This window comes from Balaenoptera borealis, assembly GCF_965194805.1.
Source record: "Balaenoptera borealis genome assembly, chromosome: 11".
NCBI lineage: Eukaryota > Metazoa > Chordata > Mammalia > Artiodactyla > Balaenopteridae > Balaenoptera > Balaenoptera borealis.
Genome location: NC_138868.1, coordinates 7578923 through 7601291, shown reverse-complemented (window position 1 = coordinate 7601291; position 22369 = coordinate 7578923). Strand labels below are relative to the sequence as shown.

At 57.1% G+C, this 22369-nt stretch overlaps 1 protein-coding gene across 1 annotated transcript; it reads right to left on the bottom strand.

The window, feature by feature from the left end:
- EHD1 (EH domain containing 1) lies at positions 1 to 21374 on the bottom strand. Its single transcript, XM_082344116.1, has 5 exons — positions 20697 to 21374; positions 17059 to 17156; positions 4966 to 5378; positions 2491 to 2655; positions 1 to 2055 (listed from the first exon to the last, which is right to left on the bottom strand). The coding sequence occupies exons 1-5, from the start codon at positions 21098 to 21100 to the stop codon at positions 1531 to 1533; spliced, it is 1605 nt and encodes a 534-aa protein (XP_082200242.1). The 5' UTR covers positions 21101 to 21374; the 3' UTR covers positions 1 to 1530.
- Between the last annotated feature and the right edge of the window lie 995 nt (positions 21375 to 22369).

Sequence of the window (22369 nt, the reverse complement as noted above, 5' to 3'; positions counted from 1 at the left end):
TTCAGCACAGTTAAACTTTTTTTAATGCAAGAAAAAAAAGTCCTGTCTTCAGTTTGCTTTTCCTTCCCACAGGCAAGCGTGGTTAAGCCACTGCACCGTAAACAGTGAATTCCCAATGAGGACACAGTGTGGGATGGTGGGCCGAGGCTGCAGGGAACATGGCCAGTTCCTGGAGACTCGGACCCAGCAGAGGCCTAGAGAGCAGCACTAGGAGGGTGGGCCGGGGTCAGAGGTCAGAGTGGAGGAGTCCCTGAGACCCCCGAGGGCGTGCCTGGTGGGAAGCCTGCTCCCGCCCTCCCCCCCCGCCCCCCACCCCCCCCCACCCGCCACAGTGGCTCTGTGATGACGGCTCCAGGCCCTGGCGGCTGACCACTGGCCGGCAGGGATGTCCAGGCCCCCGACAGCCCAGCCGAGACAAAGCAGAGTGAGGCGGCCTCCGCTGGCCGCTGGCTGGCTCGGGTTTCGAGCTGCTCAGCCTGGGGGCCACTATACTAAGGACATCCACGTGGAGCGCCGCCCTCCTTTGCTCAACGGGAGGAAGTCAGGTGGGAGAGGGAAGGGGCTGGGCTGTCCCTGGTCTCTCTGTCCGGCCACCAGGCCCGGGCTGGAGCACCAAGCCACACCAGGTTCGTGAGGACCCGCTGCCCACCAATGGTGGGACAGAGAGGTGTACCAGAATGTCCTAGGAAAGTGAGAGGGTGAAGCAGGAAACACCGCCTCTGGGGTCTCTGGCAGGGTGTGCTCTGCACGCACCCCACATCTCATGGCTCCTGAGTGGAGCTGTCCCCTGGCTGGAGCGTGGGGAAGGAGACAAAAATCACAGCTTCTGAACAAGTGGTTGGGAACTTACTGGAAAATTCAGTCAAGTATGAAAGGTGTCACTTTACAGAACAAAAACTAGCTTATGTATTTCTCTGGAAGATGTTCTCTCACACCCACCCGTCCCCCGGACTCCCCGCAAACAGGCAGCTGGGCCTGGCTTCTGTGACTGCCGAGCCAGGGGACACGAGAGCGAAGGCAGGGCCTGTGGACAGGGGGCCGCTGCGAACGGAAGGAGGAAGGCACAAGAAGAACCAGCTGAATCTGGGAGCAGAGGGAGGGGGCAAGGCCGGGTGGAGAAGGAAGCCACTGGCCGAGCGACTCAGCCTGAAACAGACGGGACCCGCGTCCCTGTCTACACGCGGGCCGCAGCTGCAGGAGGGGCGAGCCAGGCGACTTCCCCGGCAGGAGGTGAGGACGAGGAGGACAGAGGCTGTGCGTGCGTGGGGCTGCTGGACGGAGGAGGAGGAGGCAAGAAAGAACGCTGCCTCTAACGTTATATATTAAAAATATCCATGGTTCTTATGCACAAAATTCCATCGTTCACCTACGAGTATCACCCCTGCCTCCCCAGGAGCAGCCCTAAGATAAAGATGGTGGTTTTCCTTTGCGAGCTGAGGAAATATTGCTCAGTCTTTATGGTCTTGGGAACTGCTGACCCTCCCCTCCCCTGCAGCCTCTGCCTGGCCGGCCGGTGGGAGTAGGGGTCGCTCACTCGTGCCTCCGCTTGGAGGGCGGGATCAGGTGCGGGGGCAGGTCGGCGGGCAGCTCGTGGCCCTCCAGCTTGACTTTGATGAGGTGGTTGGCCAGGGCGAACTCCTCGTCGTCCAGCAGCCCGTCCCGATCCACGTCGGCCAGCTTCCAGATCTTCCCCAGCACCGTGTTGGGCAGCTTGGACTTCACCATCTCCTTCTTGGCGTTGGCGCCCGTGATCTTGCCATTGACGGGCGACAGTGTGTAGAAGATCTCGTCGTAGGTGGGCTTGTCCTTGCCCACCACCCACTCGACGTCGTCAATGCCCTCGCCGGCCCCCTCGCCGTAGCCGTGCCCAAAGGGCCCGTTCATGGTGCCGTCGAAAGCACCGCCCTTCACGGCCTGGGCAGGCATCAGGGACTCCTCCTGGCGCACGATCACCATCAGCCGGGCGATGTCGTTGGCCAGCATGTCGTCCACCGTGTCCAGCAGCTTGGGCTTCAGGGCCTGGAACTTGCTGAAGTCCTGGGTCTGCAGGAGCTCCTGTGGTGGGAGTGGAGGAAGGACAGGGTTGGGTCGGCCCCTCCCGGGCTCCGGCACCGAGGGTGCAGCGAGGGTTCCCGAGCAGAAAGATCTGGCTCCGCGTCACGGCCCCAACCACTTAACATCTTGGCTCCCCCTTCTCTAAGTCGGAGGTAAAAACAGCCCCCGCTGTGCAGGACTGTGGCGAGGATTAACTGGGAGGAGGCTGGGGTGCCTGGCACAGCCCCGCCCTCCCCCTCCCCCTCAGGGTGAGTCACCACATTCCCCTGTGAGGTGTCACGGCCTGGGTCAACTTCTCCCATCGGGTGGGGCGCTGGTGATTAATCAGGCCGCTTCCACTTTGGGAGGCCCCGCCCCATGGAGCTGGGGTTCCCTCCAGAAGCACTGCCCCAGTGCCGCGAGCCGTCCTCATTCTCATCCCAGGGGCGGCTGTACCTGCATCTTGCGGAGGCTGGGGAAGTCGCCGGGGGAGATCTGATGCTCCCGCTCGATCTTCTGGTAGATTTCGCCCAGGTTGCTCACCAGCTCTTTCTTTTTGCTCTCTTTACCGAAGACGTTGGGCATCTCCTTCTTGAGGGAGCTGATGATGTAGGCGTGGACCTGCGAAGACAGAGAAGGGGTGGGTGTCAGGTGCTTCCTGGACACCTTGTTGGGAGCGTGGCCTGCACCTGTGCTGCCCTGGAAAGCTGGACCGTAACCCGGGACAGCTAACCACAGCCGCAGCCCAAAGCCCGTGCTCCTTCCATTTCTCGGCACGCACACCCCTCACCGGTGACCCCTCTGCACATCAGAGACACCGAGCACATTCCTACCAAGCCAAGCAGAGTCGTGCCATCCTGCTTACACAAGTCCGTGGATGCTGGTGCCATGAGCTCCAACACAGCCTGAGTTATGCCCCACTTTATCATCCTGACAGCCTCGGGGATGACTAAGGATTAGGAAAATCCCACAAGGCTTTCCCCAGATGTTTCAGGCTTTACGCAGTACCTTGGGTAGACATCTGCCAATGAAGGGTGGCACATCCTTCCCTTCCCCACAGCGGGCCAGTAACTCTGGCAACCTTGCAAAGGCACAGCCCTCAAATCCCTCTGCCTTGCCAAGCAACGTCCTGCCGAGGAGGGCTGCAGCCAGCCAGCCTCACGCCCCCTTCTCCCAAACTGCCAGCTCCACTCCAAAAAAACCTCTCCATTGGCCTGACCTTGTCTGCCGGGGGCTGAGACCTGGCTGAGAACTGCCCCAGGGAAGCAGGCTGGTCACAGAGTCACAGTCACAGCTCTGCCCATCACAGGCCAGCAGAGAGAGCGACTCAGGCCAGGAAAAGGAAACAGTCTCAAAACAGCAGGTGCAGGACAAGATTGGAGAGGCTGGGGCTTTCCAGGCAGGGTGACTCAATGTGCCCGAGGGCCACGCGATTACACACCATCTCTGTAAATGAGCAGGCAGGGCCTGAAGTCTGCCCTTTGTTCTGTCCTGGAAGGAGGCTGAGCGAGAGCACTGGAAGCCCTGCCAGGAGAGGGGCTGGACGGGGAAGGAGGGGAGCTGCCCCTCCCTGAGACTGAGCAGAGGCTGGACTGGAAAACAGGAGGCCAGGTCTCTCCTCCATTCACCGCCTCTTCCCCTTCAGCTCAGGACACTGCTTGGCCCTTTGAGGCCAGGAGCCAGGTATGTGGATTTTCTCATGGGCTCCTTTCTCAGAACCAGTTCCACTCATCAGGAAGCTTCCAGAAGTGAGACATCTACAGAAACGTGCAGCCCTGTACCCTCCAGAGCAGGGTGCGGGCATCTTTACTTTGCATACAGGTCACCAGGGGACTGTGTCCAAATGCAGATTATGGTTCAGTAGGGCAGAGGTGGGGCCTCAGAACCTATGCTTCTAGCAAGTTCCAATCGGCTGGTCCTGGAGCACTTTGGGTAACCAGAGAGGAGACACAGCCGGGGGTAAAGGATGCACGGTCGTTTCTCATTATTCAGGCCAGGGAGCACCCAAAGCTACCTGACTCCAGACCTCAAGACAGTGTAGGGTGCCCTGGGCCACTGTGTCTGGCCCATGGCAGAGTCCCAGAGCCTCTGGGCTACACAGAAGGGAGCCTCACAATGCGGTACTATTCAAAATCGTGTCCTAAGGGGACGTGCTCTGCTCCTCAGTGTTTGAAGGGCCCACTGGCGGCATTACCCTTCCTTCCCCAGCCCCAGCCACCCCGGGGTCCCGCTCAAGTGCTCGGCCAGGCACTGAGACTCCAAACTCTTGAGCAATTCAGATGCTGTCCACAGGTGCCAGCAGGCCTTGTGCTTCCATGGAAGAATAGGGATGGTTTACAAGGCCTCTGGGGCAGAGGCCATCAGCGCTCTCCCTGGGCCCGCGGGTTTGCGCCCCGTCTCTCCACTAACTACCTCCTGTCTTGGCCTAAGCATCGTCTCCCGCCCGAGGCCCCCCAGTCTAGCCCGCCCTCCCAGGTCAGCTCATCCCGGGCCGACCCCGACAATACAAATAAATCGTACTTTCTTTTCCTTTATGTGTTCTGCTTTCCCCTGTACGGCTGACAAGTGCTAGGGGGGTGGGGACCTGTCAGTCCCCACTGGGTCCCCAGCACCCAGCACATGCTGCGTGCACCTCAGTGCTCAGCAGACCTGGGGGGAAACTGATGAGCCCTCGAGCAGCGTCCCCACCCACTCACTCTCCACCCCCCAGGCTGCCCCCGGCACAGTGGTACCTTCTTATTTGATGTTTATATGTGTTAAAAGGAATCTCAGGAAAAGGCTGCTCCCACGGGGGCACAAGAGGACAGGTTCAGACAAGGCATGGCACAGGGCGGCCACGGGTCTGCAGGGCGGGGTCTTGGGCATCCTATCCCGGTGCCTCGAGTGGCCATCCCAGAGGCCCCTGGGGCTGCGTCCCCACCCTGGGTTTACCTTGGCCAGCCGCGCCCGCTTGATCAGGTCATTGAGCTTCCTGAGGGCGGCGTTTCGGGGCAGAGACTGGATGTCTTTGAAGAGGTCCTGCTCCTCGGCCTCGAAGAGCTTGCGGTTGTCGGGGATGAGGAGCGGGTGGGACCAGAAGGAGCCGATGTACACCCTGACCACCTCGGGGGTGTTGATGATCTTCCCCAGGGACCACATGAGGGCCCCGTAGACCCGCATCAGCTGCTGGGTCTCGATCTGGTCGGCCTTGTTCAGCACCACGCGGATCTTGTCCTCATGGTTCTTGAGCGCCTTGATGACTTCCGAGAACTCGTCGGAGATGTCCAGCTTGTGGGCGTCAAACAGCAGGATGATGCGGTCCACCCGCTCGGCAAACCACTCGAGGACGGCCGCGAAGTCGTAACCTGCGGGAAGAGAAGGGCGAGTCAGGGGCGCCAGGGGCCAGGTGGTCTGATGGCTCTCGTCCCTGACTTGGCCTGGTACTTCTCAGCCTGGGGTCATTTAAATTTCCAGAATGTACTTATGTGGACAGCACAGTGCCCTGAGGGCAGGTTCATCAGGCCTCCCCTACTTCCGTACCCACCATGGTAACACCCGAACCCATGCAGCACCTGGCACGAAGAGGCACTTAACATATAAGTAAGGCAAGGGAAGTCACAAAGTCCAAGCTCTAAAGTGGGTCGAACTATGGCAAGAGTGAGGAGGAGACCCCAGCAGCACAGCTCAACGCCGGGCGGCAAGAACAGATTTGGGGGCTGTTGGCTGGGTGCCCCTGCACAGCAGCGACAATTACAGCAGTAAGACCTACAGCTGCTGCTTGTCCGGTGCTACGTGCTGGGCTCCCTGTTCTGCAGGACTCTCATTCGTTCCTTGCAAGCTACAGCTCGGGGGCCAGATCTGGCTCACTACCTGTTTTCATAAATAAAGCTTCACTGGAACACAACCTGCTCATCTGTACTCTCTGGCTGCTTCTGAGCTACAAGAGCAGAGCTCAGTTGTGGCAGAGACCATGAGGCCCCCAAAGCCGAAAATTTAACACTCTGACCCTTAGAGAAAACGTTTGCTGACCCCTGCTCTACAGGCCTATTAAGTGCTGCAAACCACCTCCCCTTTCTAAGTCTTAAACGCTTCTCTAAAATGAAGCGACTGGACTAAGCTCCAGCTCCCAATTCTATTCTGTGCTGTTTCTTGCCAACAATTAAGGCCGTTGGTGAACCGTGCCGTCTGCAGCAGGACTGCTGACAGAACTGTCTAGTTTTAGCTCGATTCACGGCCCCCTCAGCTTAAAACTGCATTTCCCAGCCTCTCTGCAGCAGAAATGAAGAAGCAAAGAAAAGGTGCACCAGCCCTTTGTCCTCTTCTTCCTTCCCAAGGACTGGAATGCAGGTGTGAGGGCAGGAGCTGGAATAACCACCCTGGGTTCAGGATGGCCTTGGACTGTTGTATTTCACACAAACTATCAGACACCTGATTTAAAAGCCCATGGATTTGTGGGTCTCTGCAATAGCAGTTTAATTTGTAGCTTATTTTACAATTACGCCACCTCAAAACGTTTCCACTTCGGACTTCCCTGGTGGTGCAGTGGTTAAGAATCCGCCTGCCAATGCAGGGGACACGGGTTCGAGCCCTGGTCTAGAAAGATACCACATGCCGCGGAGCAACTAAGTCCGTGCGCCACAACTACTGAGCCTGTGAGCCACAACTACTGAAGCCCGTGCGCCTAGAGCTCATGCTCCGCAACAAGAGAAGCCACCGCAATGAGAAGCCTGCGCACCGGAACGAAGAGTAGTCCCCGCTTGCCGCAACTAGAGAAAGCCCACACGCAGCAACAAAGACCCAACGCAGCCAAAAATAAATAAATAAAATGAATTAAAAAAAAAAAAAGTTTCCACTTCTTGCACTGTCCCCAGAGGAAGCGAAAATTCTGTTTCTTTTGAGACTACTAAGGAATAGTAGACCATGTGGAAACAATGGCCCAAGAGTCTTTGGGAAGCTTGGGTCCCAGCCCCCGAGCCGCCATCTCTCTGGGTGACTCCGGGCAAGTCCCCTTGTTCCTCACCGGCAGGCCACAGGCCACCCCCAATGCAGGCTGGCCCTCTTAGGAACCGCTGCGTCCTTCCCAGAGCACAGTCACGCCCTCGAGAAGCCAGAGAAGGCACTCCAATAGAGAAGAGCCTGGGACGCTGCCCAGAAACAGGCCAAAACCAACCCCCCACCGCCACCAGGCTGGGATTTAGACATGCCTTCTCTAGATGGCAGGAAACAGGAAAGCAGCAGGTAGAGGGCAGACCAAAGAAAAGGACCAAGTGTCAACAAAAGGTCCAGAGTGACTCACGGTGCCACGGGGAGGGCAGCCCTCACTGCCCCTCTTGTAAGGCATGGGCTGAGCCGTCCCGCCAAGCCTCCGGGGCTGAATGGGAGTCCACAGACAGCGCACGAGGCCACCTCCACTCCGGCCGGAACACCCCCTGGGGGCTGGGGGTACTTTAAGATAGAGAGAGCTGTGCGGGGCGTGCCTGGGGTGAAGCTGTGCCTGGTTAGACAAACACTCCAGCCGCCCCGTCCCCAGGTTCAAGTGGGCTCCAGAGCTGTCTGCGCACCTGAAGCCGCAGCCTTGGCGGCCTCTCCCTGCACCCAAGCACTCAGAAACAACACAGGTTTTTAGTAAGAAAGCCCTGGATTTAACTCCCGGCTCCAGCCACTGACTCTGTGACCCCAAGTTCTTAACTTCTGAGTTAACACTTTTTCATCTGTAAAAGTCAAATAACAATTCCTCCTCCTGAGATCACAGGGAGGATTAAATGAGGTGACGTGTTGCGTTCCCAGCACAGGCCCCAGCACCAGAGCGACACCCGTGGGTCGGGCAGGCCCAGGACGGGGAGAAGAGGCAGGGCCCCCTGGAACGAGGGCTGAGGGGCTGGGGCTGGATCACTGATCAGAAACTAAGGTGACAAATGATCAGCCTGGCTCTGAGGCTGGAGGCCAGTGTTGTCCTCATGGCAAGACACCGAACCTCAAGGAAAACCCCAAATGCATGGTTTCTGTGGATTGAGCTTGCGGCCTCACCAGGGCAACCTGTTCGCACTGCAGCACAGAGGGAAACAGCCTGCTTTTTAAAAAATATTTATTTTTGGCTGAATTGGGTCTTCACTGCTGCGCGCAGGCTTTCTCTAGTTGTGGCGAGCGGGGGCTACTCTTCCTTGCTTTGCCTTGTCTTGTTGCAGAGCACGGGCTCTAAGTGCGTGGGCCTCAGTAGTTGTGGCACACGGGCTCAGCAGTTGTGGCTCGCGGGCTCTAGAGCGCAGGTTCAGTAGTTGTGGCACACGGGCCTAGTTGCTCCACGGCATGGGGGATCTTCCCGGACCAGGGCTCGAACCCATGTCCCCTGCATTGACAGGCGGATTCTTAACCACTGCGCCACCAGGGATGTCCCTAGCTTCTTAACAGCATAGCAGTGAAGTGGAGTTGGTGGCAGCAAAGCCCCTGTGAACCTGAACTTGAGCCTGGGCAGGGGGAGCCATCAGTCTTCCAGAGGCCCATGCAGAGAAAGGAAAGGGCCGGGCTACCAGATTCCCCACACTCAGAGGACGTGGGAAGGCCAGGAGCAAGGGCCAGGTTACTCCTACGCCCGCCACCAGCCACCACCAGGCTGCTGGTTCCAAAGTACAAGGTCCTTACATCCCCGGACACAAGGAGCAGGCCGAGGGACATGGGCAGGGAGCAGGGCCAGCCCGGCCTCGCCGCCACCGCCTTTTATGGCCGGTTCTGGGAGCGGCAGGTCGGCGCTGAAAAAACGATGACTCAGGACTGAACTGCTGCTCTCTCAGCAACAATGAGGCTCAACTTCTCCCCTCGTCAGACTGTTTGTCCTCAGACCGCCGCAAGTTCAAACGACCACAGATTCACAAAGCTGGGGAGGCGGCAATGCCGAAACCGAGGGACTGGGAACAGGGGGACCCTGATGGGCTGGGCTCGAGGCCAAGTTAGCTTTGGCCAGGGAGTGAGGACGGCATGCAGGGAGCCGAGGTCACCCCCGGACTCCACCCAGTGTGGCCTCATTCCTCCCATCCCCCAGTGGCGGCGGGGGGGGGGGGGGGCAGATGATGGGGGGACAGGAGGAGGAGGGGGAGGAGGGGAGAGAGGAGGAGCCTATGAATGAGGCACCAGGTCCACGAGCCCCAGCCAGAGCGAGCGCCCCGCACGGCCCCGCCTGCAGACCCAGTTACTTGCCAGCACCTCAAGTTGGGAGCCAACAAAGCTAAGCCCATTTTTTTGTAGGTGAATGAAATTTCCTGTTTATATGGAAAGTGCTCACACTTTTGGTGAGAGAGAGCCGGTGGCTGGCCAAGCACGCCCACAGGTCATGCAGAGGGTCACAAGGCTCAGGCTCGTGAGATGTCATCACAGGTGGAGGACCACGTCCTACCACATGGCCGCAGCCTCCCCAGGCCCACCTGACACCCCCCAGCCCGCCAACCCCTCACTCAGCCCGCGTGTCTCCACAGGCAACAAGGGCTGGACTGACCCACGCCTGCAGTGCCGAGAGCATCGACCGAGTCCCCGCACTGGCCAGGCAGCCCAGCGGCCACCATCAGCCTGGGGCTCGGCGGCAGGTGACAAGTGCAGGGACCAGGGACACAGCCAGAGAGGAGCACCCTGCCCCCAGCACTGCCCCAGGCACTGGGCCTTCAGGCTCTGGGACAACCTAGAGGTCGGCCTTGGCGGCAGGACCAGGCATCAGACATCACCTAACGCACGGCAACTCCTCGGCAGAAGCAGGAAGGCAGAGCGCCCGGTGAGGAGGACACCACGGACCACGCGCCAGGTGCGAACACAACGCTGCAGCTTCATCCGCCTCAGGAGGGACAGTCGTGAGGTGCTGACACCCACAAAGGACACAGACAACACAGCCGGAGGGGGTGAACTGGAAAGAAAGGGCTGACCCTGCGATGTGAGTAAAAGCCAGCACTGATAAGAGACAAGCTCTGGCTCGGAAAGTTCTGGGACCTCGAAGACATTATGAAATGATGAAATAAGCCAGTCACAGGGTATGATTCCACTGGTATGAGGTGCCTAGAGTCAAATCCAGAGACAGAAAGTAGAACGGTGGGGGCCAGGGGCTGGGGAGGGGGAAAGGAGTTGTAGTTTCATGGGAACAGAGTTTCAGTTTGAGAAGAGAAAAAAAGTTCTGGAGGTGATGGTGGTGATGTTTGTACAACAATGAGAATGTACTTAATGCCACTGAACTGTGCACTTAAAAATGGTTAAAATGGTAAATCTTACGTTATGCGTATTTTACACGGGCTGTGTAGACAGGAGGCCCAAGCCTGCCTCTCACCTTGGCTCTGTTCCCACCAAGCCTCCTGCAGGGCCCGGGTGCTCCAAGGGTCCTGCCTCTGCAGTGCTGGTTGCCCTCCTCACCGGGTCTGCCTTCCCACCCTCCGACACCGAGGTGAAGAGGGAGCAGTTGTGATGTGTCCTCGCCCTAGCCCAGCACCCTCCAAACACAGGTAGTTGCAGTAGCTGGGGGAAACGCTGCTTCAGACATTCCAGAAGTTTCTAGAATGCAAACAATAGAGGGTTTGTCTCCAATCGACTTTTGTTTCTTGCCATTCAAGCTACGTGGGCCTCCACGTTTCTTGCCATGGCTCCCATCACCACGCTTAACCCGTGCCGGGGCCGGGAAGGAGTGAAGGAGCATGAGAGAGATTAAAGAGTTAAGAATCTACACCATAAGGACTTGTTCTGAGCTTCCTGAAGCTAAAGTTCTTAAGGGAAGGACCCTTCCAGAGGCACAGAGGTTGGGAGAAAGGGGCCTCCCACGTCTAGGCATTTACCCGAGAGAAACTGAGAAATTGGGACTTTCCTGGCGGTCCAGTGGTTAAGACTCCGCGCTTCCAATGCGGGGGGGCGGGTTCAAGCCTTGGTCAGGGAACTAAGATCCCACATGCCACGAGGCGCGGCCAAAAAAAAAAAAAAAAAGAAAAAAAAAAAGAAACAGAAATTAAAATTTGTACTCTACACGAAGGTTTATAGCAGCTTTATTCAAAACTGCCCCAAACTGGAAACCCAGATGCCCCTCAATAGGAGGATGGATGCCAAGTTACGGTACAGCCGTATCACGGGGTACAACAGCTACAAAAAGGAATGAACTGCAGACTCTCAAAGAAATGAGGAACCTCAAAAGCACATGCTAAGTGCAAGACAGACACAAAAGGCTTCACACTGTATGATTCCATTTCTGACATTCTGGAAAGGCACAACTTTAGGGGCAAAGATCAGTGGTTGCCTGATGAGGGACTACAAAGGGGTGCAGGGGACTTTCTGGGGTGATGGAAACTCTGTATCTTGGTTGTCGTGGTGGTTACACGACTGGTGCATTGGGTGAATTTTACCGTATATAACACAGATCTCAATAAATCTGGCCTAGAAACCAGCAACAAAGGACGGGTTAGGGGGGCAGCGGCAGGGGAGACCAGGGGGAAGGGCAGAAGGACTCTGGAATCAGGCCTGAACCTTCTACTCTCCGAGCCTCTGTTTCTTCAACTGCAACGTGAAGACAGCAGGTTTCCGCTGTGTGAGCGAGTGAGCGCCTGGCCCACTGTAAGAGCTTTGTAAATGTTTGCGGTCCTTTACTCACAGGATTTGTATTTGGGCCCAAGAAGCTCAGATTCTGATGGGTGTGTAGGCAACGACTGCTTCGAACGCGTGAAGAATGCCTCATACCCCAAATATAAACCAAGCATTTGCAGGCGCTCAGGCAGCTGTCGGGGAACAGGTGGGGCGCCAGCAGGGGCTGGTCCACTCCCCTGCGGGCAGAGCGGCCAAAAGCTGGACAGGGGCAGTGGGGGGGCTGGACGGGCTGGTGAGGAGGCGACGAGAGGAAGGCCCTGAGGAGGGTAGCTGTGCGGAGGCTGGGCCCCCACCAGAGGAGGTCCTGGAGTCTGAAGGGAAACTCCTGCTGAGTCAATGCTTCCCCCTCTCCCAGCCTCCTCGGGCTGTTATTCAGAGAAAGCTCTTCCTCATCAAAGTCTGAGAATCGCTGGTTTTTCAGTGTACTTTTATTCAGCTGACATTTGTTGGACACTGAACTGGGCAGCGGGCACTAGGGTAGGAGCTTACACACGTAAATTCGTGCAATCATCGACAAGAACCAAGAAGCTGGTACTGCTATTCCTGTTCTACTGATGCGGCTCCCAGGGGTGCAGCAACTCCCTAGGGCCCCCAGCTCCTAAGTATTGATCTGGGACTCGAACCTCTGTCATCATCTGTGCTGAGGGTGCTGGGAACCCAGGAGGGACGCAGGGCTCAGCTTTGTGCTCGGCCTCGCACAAGGCTTTTGGGGCAGCCTCATGGAGCCATTCTCTGGGGTGCAGAAAACCCTCGTGAAACGCTGGCATGGAGGGCTTTTAGGCCTGGGGCATCTCAGGAGGTGGTCAGCAGGAAGGGACACCGTGGGTCAGAGGGCTCCAGGTTTGGGCCAGGGAGCCCCTACCCGACTGTTCAGCCAGATGGCTCCTGAGCTTGGATGGAGCCTGGGATCCAGGGATAGTCAGCAGGGGGGACAAGTGAGAACCCGGGGGACAAGCAAGAACCCAGGGGACTGGCCAGCCATAGCCAGGGCTCCTAAGGCCTGTCCCTGGATGGTTGCGGGGGCAGGGGTGGGAATTTCCAGCTGGAGGCAGAGAATAGGGAGAAAAAAAGCAGGTCTCAGCACTGCTGTTCAAAGCCCTGAACCTCAGGCCCATTTCTGGACGGGGAGTCTGATCTCGGGCGGGGAGAGAAGCAGTGTGGCCCCTGGGCACTCCGGGAGGGCTGAGCCCAGCACAGCACCGGCCTAGCAGGGCTAAGGGCTCGTCCGAGCCAAGCTCTCGGAGCTCCTCAGCCTCGAGCACCGCTCTTCAGCACACCGCGGCGTGAGCACGGACTCTGCTGGGTTCGAATCCCAGCGCCAACTCGTGCTAGCCTATGTCCTCTTGGGCTACTTAATTTTGCTAAGCCTCCGTTTCCTCATCTGAAGAGCAGCAGCTTCCTCACAGATGCAGCTGCTGCGATACGCGAGTGGGGCTGGTTCCCATGGCAGAGGCCAGCAGAGAGCCAGGCGTGAGGCTGGCCGGGCCCCATCTCCTAATCCAAGCTGAAACAACTCGACCTTGCTGACTCGACTCCCACGGGGGAAAGTGAGGCCCGAAAGTTACAGCTCAGCTCACAGCCTCGCAGTGACAATGGCGGGGGTGCCCTGGCCAGGCCCCTGACCCCCGGGGGCTGAGGCTTCCACCAAAGCGCCTCCGGCCGCTGCCCACAGAGGACCCGCATGGGAAGACCTGCTCCCTCCCAGGTCCTGCCACGACTGTGCCGACGGCCAGCAGCCTGGGAGCCCAAGGCACCAGCTCCGCCGGGCCCCAGATGCCCTCTGGAATGCCCTTTATCAGTCACACGGGCAGCACCCAAGAATGAACACTGTCCCCGCAGGTCACCTTTCTCTGCTGACACAAGAGAACTTTATCTTTAAAGGCACTCAGGAGATTAGCACAACGGGGAGGCGCAGCCCAAGACCCCCCAGAGGCTCCTACTCTTCCCTGGAGCAATTCTCAGGGGTCTCTTGCAGAGCCTTGGGTGTATCCCGACTGCTTTGGGCCTGCTCAGGCCTTACCTTATCTTTCCACACAGTATTTCCTGCACACGTTAGGCACCATGGGGAAAGGGGAAAAAGTCAGGGAGGGCTAGGCAGAGAGGGTGGGAACTGGAAGTAAATGTAATTAGCGACACTAACGTCTACGCAGCCTCCAGAAGGATGCTCTGCTTCCAGGGAATGAGGTTGACAGACCACGGAAATGCATGCCGCTTGCCCGGGACACACATTTTCTGTTGGCCCAATCTTTTTGAGAGGGAAACACCTATTTTCCACACCGTCAGCAAAGGGAGCAGAGAGGTGGCCGCCGGGGAGCCTGGAACACACTGTCCTACTCTGACTTCCTCAGGCAGGTGACATGGGACCTTTGCAATGACAGATGAATGGGGTCTTCAAGAAGGAGAAACCTACCCCTTCTGCGTCCACCTGGAGAACACCACCCCGGAGGCCACACCCAGCACGTGTAAGAGGTACTGCCGGATGGTCTTTCTTCTCCACTGGTAAAACGCTGACTCCAAACACATCCCACGGTAAATCCCAACTTGGTAACTGTTAGTAGAATACTTTAAACCAAGACCTCTAGGGTTATGGAGGGAAAGATCTCTATTTCACAGGAGGAAAGCCCTCCTCCAATGAGAGTGATGCACTTGTCTTTAAGCCAACCTCCTCCTTCCTGCCCATGATGGGTGGGGGAGGGTCCCTGGCTGCCCAGGGACCCAGAGGGGCCACACTGTAAGGAAGCGGGGTTGGGGGGAATACAGGCAGTCTCCTGCTGGCTTCCTCCCCCAAGCATCTGCCATCTACATGGGTAACTTGCGGGCCAGGACTGTCTGGTCCCCACCAGTGAGATGCACCCTGCGCCTGACTGGAGAGCACGCTGAGGCACTGCTCTGGTGCCTGTGTCCCACAGAGAGCAAGTTTGGACACCACTGTCTGCTTTTCTACTAATGCGGTAAGGAAGCAGAGGGAAGGGGAGGCAAGGGAGGGAAACACCCCAGCAGGCAGGGCCAGGATACTCTTTGCAGCAAGACAGTGTTAGACACTCCCAACTCCTCAGTCTGCTGAGACTAAGGCCCCAGGCTGAAGTGTCAAAGATAGCCCAGCAGGGGAACTTCACAGCACTGGTGGAAAACTGCTGTTTCTGAGTTCAACAGGGGCCATAAGAACCCTAAGGCTTTCCCTCAAATACCTTTATTTATTTATCTCTTAAATTTATTTTTGGCCGCGTTGGGTCTTCGTTGCTGTGCGCGGGCTTTCTCTAGTTGCGGCAAGCGGGGGCTACTCTTTGTTGCGGTGCATGGGCTTCTCATTGCGGTGTGTGGGCTTCTCATTGCGGTGTCTTCTCTTGTGTGGAGCACGGGCTATAGGCACACGGGTTTCAGTAGTTGTGGCCCACGGGCTCTGTAGTTGTGGCTCGCGGGCTCTAGAGCGCAGGCTCACTAGTCGTGGCGCACGGGCTTAGATGCTCGCGGCTTGTGGGATCTTCCCGGACCAGGGCTCGAACCCGTGTCCCCTGCATTGGCAGGCGGATTCTTAACCACTGCGCCAGCAGGGAAGACCTCCTTCAAACACCTTAACTGCCAGCTCTGAAGGTTATAAGGAGTGTGGCATTTGGGGGAGAATAAGCCTCTTTTTCTGAGCTATTATTGTCCCTTATCCAAAGATGCGTTCACATCAACTGACCTATCTGATCTGATAGCTCCCAGCTGGGAGCACTCCTCCCCAGCATATTCCACCAGGTCATTAAAGACATACCTCTACAGAGCCTCAAAGAAAGTCCCTCCAGGATAGCTCAATCCTGGAGGGAGATGGAGAATAAATTCCCTTTTGTGGGTCTTTCTCTTTAAGAGTAACTAATTCAGGGACCTCCCTTGTGGCGCAATGGTTAAGAATCCGCCTGCCAATGCAGGGGACATGGGTTCGATCCCCGGTCCGGGAAGATCCCACATGCCGTGGAGCAACTAAGCCCGTGCACCACAACTACTGAGCCCACGCGCCACAACTACTGAAGCCCATGCGCCTAGAGCCCACGCTCCACCACAAGAGGAGCCACCGCAATGAGAAGCCTGCGCGCAGCAATGAAGACCCAATGCATCCAAAAATAAATAAATAAAATAAACAAATTTATTAAAAAAAAAGAGTAACTTGTTCAGATTTTCTAGGCTTGCTCTGGCAAATGACAGGGCAAAAGCCTTGTTTATCAGGCATTTTCTTAAAACCAGGTTAGAACAATAACAGCAGTAAGAAAGAAAAAACTGACCCTTGCCTCCCCTAGAAGTGTCATTATCATCGGGGTGGAGAACGTAAAAGTTTAAACCAGATTGAGGGACAGAGAGCAGTTTCAGTATGCTCTGATGCAATCCCGTACTGGCAGGGGCCCACGAGCAGGGAAAAAAAGAGAAGCAGGGCTTCTCAGCACTGAAAATGGGGCCCCCACCCCCTCACAGCCTCAGCAGAGACACACTGCCTCCCAAATCTCAGGCTGCTGGCTTCAACTGCAAAGCTCACTAATGCTGGGCGGCCCGGAGGGAAAGCGGGTACAGGAGAGATTTGCAAGTTAATGATAAACAAATCTGGCCACTTGTCCTCAACCCCCTCTGAGTCTGATCTTGTTTCATTTTTACATTTGCAGCTGCAGGCTCCACACTTAGCCGGCCCCCATGCTCCTCCCAGAGAGCATTCAGCCGTGAGGCTCCCCTCCCTTCTACAAAGAGGGGCAGCGGCAGAAATATAACCCAGTTCAGGTGCATCCTGAACCAGATCTTTAGAAAAGCTTGGCACACTCAGGACAGGAGTTTACACAACTAGAATGGGCCTGGTGCACTAATACTCCGCATGAAAACCTTACGCCACGCGCGGCACCCAGGGAGGCTACTGATGACCAACATTTAAGCAAATTTAAACACATTTCCAAGGCCCAACATGTTTAACAAATTCCTGCTAGCTTCTCCTTTTGGCTGGCTCTTTCAAGTCAAACTGTTCTCTCACAGTCCTGCTGGACCCACTAGGAATTTATACAGCTCTGGGAGGCAAAGCTTTTAAACACAAACTAAGGTGAATGAGCCCCAGGGGAGCCAGGGGCTCATTCAGAACAGCAATGCTGGCTGAGGTACCTGGAGCCCAGGCACGGAGCAATCTCCTGGGACCTCACAGCCAGCCAGGATCCTGTCTTCCTTTCCAGAAGGCCCCAGGGGCTGGGAAGCTTGAAAACCATATGAAACTAGCTGTTGTCTCACCCTGACGGCTCTTGTAACCTCAGCAAAGGGAACCAAGGAAAAAGCAAGCTCCGGCCCCCACTGGGCTCGGCGTACCATGCAGATACAAGGCTGATGTAAAACGGGTTCTCACTTGGGCTGGGAGAGACTTGGGCAGCATTTGGTCCATGTCACAGACGTCAGATGGAAGTCGTCTGACTACACCAGGTGCCCTGGGCTGTGTCAGAGCCTGTTTACCTCTGCTGATGCGCTGCTTCTCTCCAGACAGGATCCCGGGAGTGTCGATGATGCTTATGCTGTCCAAGACCGGGTTGGGCAGCTGGGCGCACATGAACCTGCACGAGAGCAAGAGCCCAGAAGAGAGATGTCAAGACTCGGGTATCGCTGCTCTAGATGGGACAGCAGTGATTTCTGTACTCCTTCGTCTCCGCCTCTGGCTTCCTTTCCAGAAGAAAGGAACGGAAAGGAGGTTTTCTATTGTCTTAAGTTTCCAGGGGTGGGAATTCCCTGCGGTCCAGTGGTTAGAATTCTGCACTTCCACTGCAGGGGGCACGGGTTCCATCCCTGGTCGGGGAACTAAGATCCCGCAAGCCACGAGGCCAAAAATAAAAAAGTTTCCAGGGGTGGCCAGCAAATTGCACATATTGTCTTAACCGGGAATCCAACCAGCAGACTCCAACTGACCCACATCAGCACTTCCCTCACTTAGCTTTTCTCCCAGAGTTCGAGAATTCAGCTTTCAAGTTGCTGACGTGTTAGTGAAAACTGCACAAGCCTAGGGTCACCATTCAATTCCGGAAGGAATAGAGAAGGGTGACAACTGAGACCTTGGAATTCCATATTAAAATTTTCAACCACTTGGCTAAATTTCCACGCTGCAAGAGATGGTCCTGTCCTACTGCTGCTGGGGCCAGCCCTCCCTTCAACCCAGCTGCTCGGGTGAAGGGACTGCAGTGGGCAGCCGCTGACAGCCAGGGGACCACGCAGGCTGGTGCATGGTGGGGCAGGGAAGTACAGACACCATTCTCTCAACGTCAAGGCAGAATGAGGAAGAACAGAGAGGCTGGCAACTCACGGACCACGGCTCAGCTGTGTGTGCCTGAGTTCCCACCGAGCTTAGAACAGCCCAGAACAGCAAGGGCTGTCCCAACCGACAGCAGAGATTCTTGACTGGACACAGAAAAGGCTCCTTTAAAAACTTCTCTGGAAAAGGTATTGTGAGCAGAGAAAATACTGGCCCATTGTCTAGGGATCTGCCATGACTAGCTTCCCCTTTTGGTCCCACCCCACAAGTGACCCGCGGCCCAGAGGCGGGGGCAGCTGGCCGGGGTGAGAGGTACTGCCTGCAAGCACAACAGAGCAGAAGCAGCTGACCTGCAGGATGAAGGAACCTTGGACCTCATCCTCACCGTGCCAGCAGCAGAGCACACGTGCTGTAAAGAACTGCACGACCTGGGGCTCCTGCTGGGGAAGGAGTCAGCGGAGAGAAAACCAACACAAGACGACTTCCAGTCGAGTTGGCTCTGAGAAGCAATATACATAAAAATGCCTTGTGAAGGGCCTTGTAAGTTAACACCTCTGCGGATCGGGCGCTCTGCAAAGCCCGGGGAGGGAGGCCGAAAATACGAGAGGGAGCAGGCAGTACAGATGCATCCAATCCTGTTTCCTCACCAACAAGGACGCAGATTTCATCTTGAGCTACAAGTTACCAGTTACGCAATGAGTTTGCGCAGGATACTCTCAGGATACCGTGGCTGCGCCTTGCCTCCTGCTCTCTCTGATTTTAGCCTTAGAGCAGCCACTTAGGGGGAAGAGGCCGGAAAGTCCAGTCCATGATTCAGTGAGTCTCTTTAAGAGTGAGGGAGAGGCTGTGTCAGCCACTGAAAAGCCCCCTTTGTGTGCCCTGGCTGGCTGGGCAGCGCTGGTGTACTACACAGGCTGACACAGCTGGGGGCCTCAGCTCCAGTGCACACCCACACCCCAACCCTTGGCTGATGAGGCCCCTTCCGGCAGGGCCATTCATTACTAGTGTTCTGGGACCCTCTGGAGATGAAGTGGTGGCAGAAGGAAATAAAAGTGTGGCTCTCGGATCCTGCGGCACTGGCATCATCAGGTTGCCTCTCTTCCCGGCACTCCTGAACTGCTCTTTTTCTCAGGGAGAAGTAGCAGGAGGTGGTAATTGGCTGCACAAAGGCAGACAGTCGGCACTGCATTAACCGGCTCGTGAAGGCTCGTGAACTCGGCTCTCGGAGCCGCGGTTTCCTGAACGAGGTAGGGGTTGCCTAGCTGATGTCTAAGATCCCTCCCAGCTCTGAAACTTTAGGTCTCCAAATTCAGAAAACAGGTCATACGCCCATTTCTCCTTACAAAAAAGGTCACCTCTCACAATCAAAAGTGGACACTGAAGGACAGCAGAAGGAGATGTAGCTCCTTCCTTCAAGCTTCCCAAATTTCTCCAGGAAAGCAGACCTAATAATGCTTGGAATTCCCAGCACAGCAGCCAGACTTTCCACTGGACCGTATGGCCCCCACCAGCTGACAGCCAGCCAATCGCCTACCTACAGGCACAACAATTCTCAAACCCCAGTATCCCCTGAGGCGGGCTCCTGGCTAGGAGGGCTGTGCCTCTTCAGGAGTCTCACCCAAAGGGCTTTACTCTGGCCCTGACTCACAAACGCCATCAGCCGTGAAACAGGAAGACAGGTTTAAATGCCTGAGAGAGGCAAAAAGACAACAGAAGACTGCCTGTCTTCTCCGTTAAAGGTCAGCTCTGCGCACAGAGGTAGGCCTGGCCACTGGCCTGGATCGAGGGCAAGCTGGTCTACCCTGTGCGGCTGGACAGTGTCTGGAAAGGAATGCGATCATACAGGGCGGAGACCTTCTGGAAGGCAAGAGTCAAGGATTCTTTCCTAGGCTCTTCCCCAGACGAGACTTTGAAAGGCATGTGGAGTCACTCCTTGAATGGGGTTTGGCAGAAATGACAAATTTGTGAAGTCCTTTGGTATGTCCCCTGGGGGTGGGGGGAGGGATTCTAGAATCCCCATTGGGTAGGACCTTGGAGTTCCTTTAGAGAAAAGTGAACTTGGCTGTAGCACTCCTGAGAGAGGAGACCAATGCATTTCATTCATAGCATCGTGAAGGTTAGAACCTCGGAGAATTACCCTTATCAGGGTTTTACTCATTTAACTGGGGAAACTGAGGCCCAAGTAGGTTAGGGAACATCCTAGTGAGTCTAAGCAGCCGGAATCTCATTCCAGGGCTCCAGGGCCCACCGCCTGGCAGCACAGACCCTTACCCCTGAAACCCCTAAAGCAGCACAGGACCTTCAGAACTGCCCCTGGGAGAAGGGCTGGTCCTCGCCCTGTCTGCTGCTTCTGCAGGCCGCCCCAAACTCAGCAGGCCACAGCAGATCCTCTCCCACCGGTCCCTGGGGAGGCACAGCACAGCACACCAGCAAAGGGAATGGCTAAAAGTTTCACCGTAGTTTTCCGTGACACTTAAGAAACAGACCCGTGAAGGGAGGGGTGAAGGGATTGGTTTGAATGAATTAGGTGCGTCCAGTCTGGGGGAAGGTGGTGGAGACCAAGACTGAGGGTAGTGAGTCTGGGATCTGCCAGGGGGGTTGGGAGTTAAACCGATAACCTGGAAAATTCTGGTGGGGGGGGGGAGGTGACAGAGCCGGGGGAGCCGGCGACGCCCACTCGCAGACCCCCTCGTAAGGGTTTTCTATGGGAAGCGGCAGGGGACCCAGTCCCAGGGAGTGGTAGCTAAGGGTCTCGCGGGGGCCTCGGAGACAAAGAACAGCGGGGGCGGTGGTCACAGGACGGTCGGGACCCCGGCCACCCCCTTTGCCCCCCGGGTCAAGGGGTGGGTACCTGTTGAGGAAGGCGTTGCCGAAGGCGTTGAGCTTGCGGAAAGGGCGCCGCGGGTCGACGACGAGCGCGTTGCCCGGCACCACGCCCTCGGTGGGACCATGCATGACCGCGATGAAGGAGTCGGTGGTGGGCTCGGGCCCGATGCGCATCCCGGGGAAGTCCTGCTCGATCAGGTGCCGGATGAAGGTGGTCTTGCCCGTGCTGTACTGGCCCACGAGGAGCACCATAGGCTTGTTGTCGAAGTCAGCGTCCTCCAGCGCGGGCGAGTGGAACTCGTGGAAGCGGTAGTGCTCCTCCAGGGGCAGCAGCTTCTGCGCGTATAGTTGCCGCAACCCCTCGGCCACCGTCTGGAAGAGCTCCGGCTCCTTCTTGCGGCGGGCATCCTTGCTGACCCAGCTGAACATGCTGCCGGAGGCCGGGTTGGCTGCTGCAGGGCAGAGCGGCGGCTGAGAGCCGGGCGAGGGCGCGGAGCCGAAGCTGGGCCGGGCCTGCCGGCTGAGGAGCGGCGGGGCAGGGGGGCGGGGAGTGGCCCGCACTGCGCAGGCGCACGGCACGGCCCACGGAGCACCCTCTGTGCGGTGGAGCGCGCGCCTCGCCGTGCTCTCTTTATAAGGCCGAGCCGCGCGTTCGGGCGCGCGCACCGCAGCCACGCGGGGCCGCGGGGAGTTGGGAAGGGGTGAAGGAGGAGCCCCGCCCACGCGCTCCGCGCCACGTCTTCCCCTCCCCAGCTTCCCATTGGCCGATTTCAAATCTCGCGAGCGCCGGTTGTTCCGCTTGCCCCGGCCCGGGTGCCGTGGCAACCGCACCTGTTTCGCCCCGCCCCTTGTGGGGCGGCTCGCGGGAGTGCTGCGGTTGGGAAGGCTGGAAGTGGGAGTTCGGAGCGAGGAGGTCCCAGGGTCTGCGCGCCTTCCATACCCGGCGAGACCCCCAGTTAGACCCCCCAGTACCCTGAATACGCGCCCCACCCGCAGTTCCCCCAGGAACGGTCCTCCTCCTCCCACTGGCTCAGAATCTCCAGCGCCTCCTGTCTGCGCTGCCCTTCCTTGCCTCCTCCTCTCGCCCCTGCTTCTCTGACTCTCCCTCTCATCCCCTCATCTTTTATCTGCTTTGGGAGAGGGAGAGACAGGAATGAAGTAGTGGAGAAAGCTGAGGGAGTAGAACATCCAAGGCGCGGGGTGGTGATTGGGGAAAGAAAAATGGGAAGGGAGGAGGCTGATGGGGAAAGACCAACCAGCAGCAAGAGGTCTGAGCTCCCCTCAGGCCAAGAATTGGGAGATGGACACTAGCAGTGGAGGACACATATGACATATAACATGTGGGGGAAAAGAGATGGCCTCCCTAAAGAGGCTGCATCTGTGGGGGGGATGTGAAGAGGAAGCCGAGGCCCTCCAGCGCTTGAGTTTTGAGGAAGTGAAATCGGAAATTCCCTATGTGGGGTGGAGGGGAAACACGGGGCAACAGTGAAATCTTGTGGGAACTTAGGGGGAATTAAAAAACCCAAATACTTCTGCTTTCCTCTCTGGGTCACCACCAGTTACCATGCTTTACTCTGACCTGTGCCTCCTGCCCTTAACCAGTTCCTGGCTGTTCCATTAGGCTCATTCCCCCACCATCATTCCCAGCCACACGTAGGCCCCCTTGGCTGTCCAGGATGGTGAGAATCTTCAGTGGGT

Coding starts and splice junctions, on each gene's coding strand:
- EHD1 (XM_082344116.1), bottom strand. CDS start 21,100: ATGTTCAGCTGGGTCAGCAAGGATGCCCGCCGCAAGAAGGAGCCGGAG. Junction 17,157..20,696: donor GGCAACGCCTTCCTCAACAG/GTACCCACCCCT, acceptor GCTCTCGTGCAG/GTTCATGTGCGCCCAGCTGC. Junction 2,656..4,965: donor AGCGGGCGCGGCTGGCCAAG/GTAAACCCAGGG, acceptor CTGTCTTCGCAG/GTCCACGCCTACATCATCAG.